The 8,369-nt window shown below is 37.9% G+C and overlaps 2 protein-coding genes across 2 annotated transcripts in view; both read left to right on the top strand.

The window, feature by feature from the left end:
* Window positions 1-430: 430 nt before the first annotated feature.
* Window positions 431-1,468, top strand: LOC104988199 (trace amine-associated receptor 6-like). Its single transcript, XM_010839448.1, has one exon. It carries the CDS (start codon window positions 431-433, stop codon window positions 1,466-1,468), a length of 1,038 nt encoding a protein of 345 aa, XP_010837750.1.
* Window positions 1,469-7,906: 6,438 nt separating this feature from the next.
* The window catches only part of LOC104988206 (trace amine-associated receptor 7a-like), a gene marked incomplete at its 3' end in the record, with an annotated part of 1,062 nt that continues 599 nt past the window's right edge, over window positions 7,907-8,369 (top strand). The window contains exon 1 of the mRNA XM_010839458.1: window positions 7,907-8,360. Coding sequence (XP_010837760.1) covers window positions 7,907-8,360 — 454 coding nt within the window. The remainder of the gene's footprint in view (window positions 8,361-8,369) is intronic.

The raw sequence follows: 8,369 nt of genomic DNA, 5'->3' as shown, positions 1-8,369 counted from the left end.
TATAGATAGCTTTTATATATCAGGAAGGATTGTGTGCTTTAGGCAGTAATGCAGATAAACCTGGTAGGAAATGATTCCTTCACTCTGTAATCACTTCCCATATCACTTCCTGTTGCAAAGAGAAACTCTGGAGGTAAAAAAATAGAAAAATATTTATAACTAAAAGAAAATTTTATCAAATTCAGGGAATGATGCGTTAGTTAAAACTAATCCCAATTTTATTTTTCAGTGTAATTTTTGTGCTTTGTTATTAAACACAATTGTGATTTTTACAATAAGGAAAATGAAAAAAAATAATTGTAATAATATCTGATAATTTCCTCAGATATCCTAGTGGATGTATGTTTTTCCCCTAGGTGTATTGAAAATCAGAATCCTATGTTCATTGTGAAAATCAAGGACAGAATTCTTTGAGTGTAAACGACAGATCATGAGCAGCAACTCATCCCCCACTGCAGCTGTGCAGCTCTGCTATGAGCACCTGAACGGATCCTGTGTGAAGACCCCTTACTCACCCTCATCCCGCGTGATTCTGTACATGGTGTATGGCTTTGGGGCTGTCCTGGCTGTGTTTGGAAACCTCCTGGTGATGACTGCCATCCTTCATTTCAAGCAGCTGCACTCACCAACCAATTGTCTCATCGCCTCTCTGGCCTGTGCAGACTTTCTGGTGGGAGTGACTGTGATGCCCTTCAGCATGGTCAGGACCGTGAAGAGCTGCTGGTACTTTGGGCGAACTTTCTGCACTTTTCACACATGCTTTGACGTAGCATTTTGTTACTGCTCTCTCTTCCACCTGTCCTTCATCTCCATTGACAGGTACATTGCTGTTACTGAGCCTCTGATCTATCCCATCAAGTTCACGGTGTCTGTGTCATGCATATGCATCAGCATCTCCTGGATCCTGCCCCTTACTTACAGTGGTGCCGTGTTCTACACAGGTGCCAATGAGAAAGGGCTAGAGGAATTGTCTAGTGCCCTCAACTGTGTAGGAGGCTGTCAGACAGTTGCAAATCAAAACTGGGTATTGATAGATTTTCTGTCCTTCTTTATACCTACCCTTGTCATGATCATTCTCTATAGTAATATTTTTCTTGTGGCCAGACAACAGGCTAAAAAGATTGAAAATACTGGCAGCAAAACAGATTCATCATCAGACAGTTATAAATCCAGAGTAGCCAAGAGAGAGAGAAAAGCAGCTAAAACCCTGGGTATCACAGTCATAGCATTCATGATTTCGTGGTTACCATACAGTATTGACTCATTAATTGATGCCTTTATGGGCTTCATAACCCCGGCCTATATTTATGAGACTTGCTGTTGGTGTGCTTATTACAACTCAGCCATGAACCCCTTGATCTATGCTTTATTTTACCCTTGGTTTAGGAAAGCCATCAAAGTCATTGTGAGTGGTCGGGTTTTCAAGGATAGTTCTGGGAGCATGAATTTGTCCTCTGAACAAATGTAAGCCATTGGGTTGAGGAGGTTGAAGATATCTTTACATTTTCCAAATGAAATGAGTTTTAGAAAATCAAGTAAGGTTTTTCATGAAAGAAAATAAATGGCTTTTTCAGTTTAACTGGATGAGCCCTTGTGTTTCAGTCTTGTTAGGATGTGCACTTCTCTTTGCTTCTCCAAAAATATTTATTTGACTGATAAATGTTAACTCCCTTATTTGTTAACTACTGCAGAACTCACCATAGCCCACTCTCTGCAGACCGTCCACTCCCCCGCCACACACATTTTTATTCCATTAACCATTCCTTTTGTATCCTGTAAACATTTCAGTTGTCTCTGATTTCCTTTGTCTTTCTTTTTCAAAGTGGTCTACGTATTTCCAACTCCTCAGAACTTTCTCTGTGATTAACTTTCTCAAAGTTGTTGCCTCCCCCCCCTTTTCTGCTTTGCTCATATTCCCAGGAAACTTTTGGGTTTCAGTTAAATCTATTATGCTTAAGGTCTGCACTGGTGTCTGTCTGAGAAATTGACTCTAGCATCTTCTGCATCCTGTCTCTGGCCTACAGTGGTGCCAAATTGTACACAGATGCCCAAGATGATAGGATGGAGGCATAAGTAACTGCCCTCTGCTTGATAAGTGATTGTCAACTTGTTTAAATCAGTTCTGCATATTGGTAGGATCTCTATTGTTTTTCACACCTGGCTTTGTTAAGATTCTTCGGTACAGAAATACTCTTCTTGTGATTAGAAAACAGATTAAAAAGATTTAAACATTACTAGAAAGTAAAATTGTTACCAGAGAATTGCAAGAACAGAGTGGCTAAGACACAGAGAAAAGCAGCTAAAACCATGGACATCACAGTTTAGTATTTTTGGTCTCATGATTTTTCAGTGTAATCAATTCATTCATTGATTCTTCTTTGAGTTTTATAGCATTTAATATGCTTATGAGATATTTTGCTTCTTCAGTTACTATCAGATCAGATCAGATCAGTCACTCAGTCGTGTCCGACTCTTTGCGACCCCATGAATCGCAGCACGCCAGGCCTCCCTGTCCATCACCAACTCCCGGAGTTCACTCAGACTCACGTCCATCGAGTCAGTGATGCCATCCAGCCATCTCATCCTCTGTCGTCCCCTTCTCCTCCTGCCCCCAATCCCTCCCAGCATCAGAGTCTTTTCCAATGAGTCAACTCTTCGCATGAGGCACTGGCTCTAAATCCTTTGATTTATGCCTCATTTTACTTTGGTTTAAAAAAGTAATAGGACTTATTAAACTGGAAATATTAACGGACATTTCATCAATCAAAACTAAATTCTAAAACAAATTTTATATTGATGATTTGAAAAATTTAACAGTCATCTAGTGATATATTGAAAATTTCTGAATAATTGTTATATGAAATATAGTGCTTGAAAATGATCCACTAAACTGGGGAGGAAAAACAGTACCTCAATTTCAGCAGCATCAGTTTTACACTGTTATTTTTTGAGAAGTGGACATCCTCCGAGCATTTGATAAAAACATATTACTTACTAGTGGTTGACATGGTGGTCATAATTTCTAATTTCCTCACATCTTTACACTGTCCTGCTCTGTCAGTTGTTATTTTTCTCTTTCAAGTCCCTGTTATTCTTTTACCTTTCCTACCAAGCTTAGCTTTTTCTTCTTTCATTTCCAAATGTTTCTTCCAAGTTCTCTGTTAATGTCTTTCTGTGAACTCAGTTTCAGTTCAGTTCAGTCGCTCAGTCGTGTCCGACTCTGCAACCCCAGGACTCGGTTTAGTTTGCTTTTAGTTTTAGCAAATTGATTCTTGGGGTCCAGTCTTTCTGCAGCTCCTAAAGATCTCTGAGCCATATCCATCAGCTTAAGACCCAGGATGAGATTCATATTTTATATTTTAGGAGATATTTTGTAAAGGTAGGAATAACCATGAGCAATATTTGTACTGCAATAGTAGTTTCTTTTATGTAACAATTTTCCCATTTCATGAAGTTTGTTGCTTTTACCTTCCAGCTCATGATGGAGGGCAATTGTCTTTTATTTTTCCCCCTATAAGTACTATTTGGAGTTTATAGCTATTCATGATTAAAATAACACTATTATTTATGTTATTGAAAAATGGATAATTTAAAAATGTTAATGTGGTATAAAACTTTTTGAAAAACTGTTAATGATCTTGCTTCATGTATTTTACAAAATCAAAACGGATTTATCTGAGATATTAAAAACTAGAAGAAAACATAGTTTTTATAATTTATTGGTGGAATCATGATAGAATATAGATTCATGCACTAAATTAAAATTTTTCAACTTCAAAGTGAAAGAAAGACATGTTAAAGAAAAACACACAAACTTGGAAAAGCTATTGGCAGCAAACAGGATGAAGAATTAGTAGATTAAAAAATATAAAAAGAATTTACAAAACATTAAGATGGAGATGACTATCCCACTAAACATAAATACAAAATTTTACAGAGGTATGGTTAATAAATACATTAAAATGTCAAATGTACACATAATTTTAAAATTAATTAAAATCTTATACAGTTTTGTATCTCATATTTGACAACACTGGATCATTAATATCAGATTAATTAGAGTATGAGAAATTGAGTACTCTGCTGAAAGTTGAGCACTTTCATAAACAAGTAGGAAAAACATAATTTAGCATTTTCTTTTAGAGGGGAATTAAGATATTTATGTAAAATTTCAAATCACATGTGTCACATGACTCTGTAGTTCTGTTTCTGGCAAGCAAGCATATGAAGAGAGTCAGGCAAGGAAGGAAACGTAACAAGGACATTCATTGTATATCTTTCAGTTACTAATTACAATAAACTAGGTTTCATATGGTGTAAATTAAATTATGCTCTACCTTTGAAATGAGATGTTATGAAACCATTAAAAAGCACAACTGACCGTTAAAAATAGCAACTGACAAGGAAAGAAAACCTCAATATACTTCTTTGACTAAAATCAAAAGAAAACAAAAGCAAAACATCTGACCTAAATTATAATGCAACGTATAATAAGCCCTCATATTACACTTTTACAAAATGCACCTTTGTGTATAATAGTGTCTGTTATGGGGGGATTTACTTTGTAATTTATCTTTAAAATGTTAATGTTTGTGATAAAATAAATGTATTAAAATTGATGTTAACAATGCACATCTCTATTTTTATCTAAGCATTGAAGTTGTTTTATCTGTGTGCTTGGTTGTTTTATTTTGGTGGACTAACATTTGAGCATATATCTTTGGTTTATTTTTGTCTTATCTAATGAAACTAAATTGTTGGTACATTGGTATATTTTAGAAACTACATCTTAAAGAGATTTAAGTATCTCAGGATTTATATCTTAATATTTTTAAGGTATTTTTAATGGTTTCTTTCAGTAGATCTTTAATGCTCTGACTCTTCTTCTCTATATTAATTATGTGCTGTACTCAAGAGCGATGGAAGCTACCAAGAGTTATGTTTCCATGTTCCACTTGTGCTTTATTTCTACTCTTTAGGTAATTTTTGAAAAGTGATAAATATGCACAGTAGACGTGTTGAGTAGATGCACATGCTTTTGAGAGACGACATAACCTCCCAGCCTGGCTGTTAGGAGCCCTGCTCCTCAGGGAAGGCAAAGGTGCTGCCAAGTCAGGTCCTTAGGGTAGGAAAACGCATTCCTCAGTAGACAGACCTCAAAAAACACCCACGGATACTGTGAGACTGAGCTTTCTGAACATGGATGCCACTCTGGGGATAAAGGAGCAGAATCCCTATATTTATTGAGATTTTTTTCCTTGTACCTGGTGCAATGTGAGGCTAAATAGATTTAAGAGTATTACAGAAAAATATAAATCCTATGTACCATCCCTGAGCAGGTGAAGTGAAGATTTGTATCTGTCACCACGGGCATTTCATGTCCTCTCCCTTCCTAACCCTTCACCTCTGCAGATATCCAAACAGCTTGGCAAAATGAGGGGGGTGGGGTCAAGTTGTGAGCAGGTCTCCTTGAGCTCATGCCGCTCCCCACACTGCGCCTGCGCTACAGCCGCTCTCAGCCTTGCCAATGTGTCCAGCCCCCATCTCGGAGCCTCAAAACACACTGCCCTCTCGGCCTGGGAAATCCCTGTCTGTTTTTACCTTAAATATCTCCTGGATCCTCTCGGCCTATATTTAAAGTTACCTTCTTGGTAAAATTACCTGTGAATACAATTCCCATGCTTCATTGTGGTGACCTCCACTGCACTCTGTTTATCGGAACCATCACCACATTGAGTTGTCTTTACTTGTCCCCATGTTAGCCTCTCACATAGAGTTAAGAGAAGTAAAATAAATATAATGGATAAGCTCTAATTTATTTAAAAATCCTATAAGGTGATAGGCAATCTACCAGGAGGAAAGAAAGATTTGAAGCAAACTGAAACACTCATAGCTTGCTGGTGAGAGCATAAAATGGTCCAGCTACCTTAGAAAATGTGTACTTCCTTACAGAGTTAAACATACACTTCCCAATATGACAGTCCCAAGATGAACAGTCTAAATATTTGTCAACTGGTATATGGATAAAATAACTGGAAGGCAATTGAATTCAGACAATGGAATTCCATTTAGCTATAAGGAGGAATGAGCTGCAAATGTTCTCAGACATGGGTGAAACTCACAGACACTGAGCTGAGTAAAATAAGCCAGACAGAGAAGAAGACAATCTGTGTGACCTTTGTGACACAAGATTTTTAGGCCTCAGAAAGTAATCCCTAGCCATAGAAGGGAGATCCGTGGCTCCCCAGGATAGGAGAGGGGATATGTGGGGTGAGATTAAGTATAAAAGGGCCTGAGGAGAAATACAGGGTGTTGCTTCCCTTCTTGGTTGTGAATACAAGAGCAGATACATTTATCATGTCATCAGTCTGTGCGTACTAAAAATGTAAACTTTTCAAATATATTTTATGCCTCAATATTAAAAAGCTGATTTTTTAACATAAGTAGAAGTCATGGAGAAGGAAATGGCAACCCACTCCAGTGTTCTTGCCTGGAGGATCCCAGGGACTGGGGAGCCTGGTGGGCTGCCTGTGGGGTCGCACAGAGTTGGACACAACTGAAGCGACTTAGCTACAGAAGTCACTGAGGGCTTCCCAGGTGGCACAGTGGTGAAGAATCTGCCTGCCAGTGCAGGATCGGCAAGAGACATGGGTTTGAACCCTGGGTTGGGAAAATCCCCTGGAGTAGGAAATAGTAATCTGCTCCAGTATTATTGCCTATAAAATTTCATGGACAGAGAAGCCTGGGAGACTACAGTCCATGGGATTGCAAAGAGTTGAACATGACTGAGCAACTGAGCACACCACATAGAAGTCATTCATCAGAAAACATTTTTTTGAAACATAAGCTCATCTATTCTAGAACATTAAGAGGAAATGGAAATTTGTCAATGGTAAAATATGGAGTACAATATAGGAATGCTCCCATTCCAAAAGTTCTTTCAACAATTTATTTTTAAAAATATCTTCCATATAGTGCCCATTACAACAAGAAAAACATTAGCAGGAACAATGTTTTATTTGTACTTGCACTTCCTTGGTTGTTTCATGAGGCAAACATTTTGTCCTCTACTCCTCCTCTTTTCTAAATCTGAATTATTAAAGTTAAACCTGAAGCATTCAACTGTTTAATATATGATTCTATTTATTTTTTTTCTTTAACACAAACTGATACTGGAAGAGAGAAAGGACTTATTTGAAAGAGTTCTAGTGACATTCAACACAGAAATCATAAACAAATGATTCTAAGAAAAATGAAAAGGCAGTAACTAATAACAGTAAATAATATGACTTTTCATTTCTGCTCAAAGGTTTTAAAGGCTAGGCATTATTATATTTCATACAAAGGTCAAATGACATCAGGAAATTATAGGACATAAACTTAGTTTAGCATAAACATAATTGTTATTTAATTCTTTCTTTCTAAACACCTTGCACTTGTGGGGATTCAATCTTAAGAGCTTTGGGGATTGAAATTATGGAACTATGTTCCTGAGGGGAGAGAGTGTTTGGGGCATTATCATTGCTCTGACAAATTAGGAAAATAATGCTAATAAAATGTGGCATTCGGACATGCATCATGTAATAGTTTCTTGAAGACAAACTCTTCTCTGAAATGAAGGATGAGGTAATACAGGAAGTCTTTAAAAAATTTAAATAGACAGCATTTTATGTAACAATGAAAATTAACCACTTATTCATTTAGAAGTGAATCATTTTACAAGATGAGGATACGAATCACTTTCTAAACATGTAAGTGAAGATATGCACTTATAAGGAAGCAAAGACAGAATGCACTGGCAACTACTGACATTGTATTTATCTTTTCTTTAAGGACTTTTCAAAAACAGGAATGACATCCTGGGCCACAGAGGGTGACAGGTTTCCAGGTATCAAATCAGAGAATCATGAGCAGTGCGTCTCCTTCTGCTGCAGCTGTGCAGCTCTGCTACGAGCACCTGAACGGATCCTGTGTGAAAACCCCCTACTCACCAGGTCCCCGCCTCATCCTGTACACAGTGTTCATCTTTGGAGCTGTGCTGGCTGTGTTTGGAAATCTCCTGGTGATGATTTCCATTCTCCACTTCAAGCAGCTGCATTCTCCTACCAACTTCTTGATTGCTTCTCTGGCCTGTGCTGACTTCTTGATGGGAGTGACCGTGATGCCCTTCAGCACAGTGAGGTCCGTGGAGAGCTGCTGGTACTTTGGGCAGCGTTACTGTCAACTCCACTCCTGTTTTGAAGGCTCATTCTGTTACGCTTCCATCTACCACTTGTGCTTTATCTCTCTGGACAGGTACATTGCCGTCACTGACCCCCTGGTCTATCCAACCAGGTTCACTGTGTCTGTTTCTGGCATGTGTATTGCCT

This window comes from Bison bison, unplaced genomic scaffold, assembly GCF_000754665.1.
Source record: "Bison bison bison isolate TAMUID 2011002044 unplaced genomic scaffold, Bison_UMD1.0 scf7180017846374, whole genome shotgun sequence".
Lineage (NCBI taxonomy): Eukaryota > Metazoa > Chordata > Mammalia > Artiodactyla > Bovidae > Bison > Bison bison.
The sequence above is the reverse complement of the archived record's forward strand: the minus strand, read 5'-3'. Positions and strand labels throughout refer to the sequence as shown.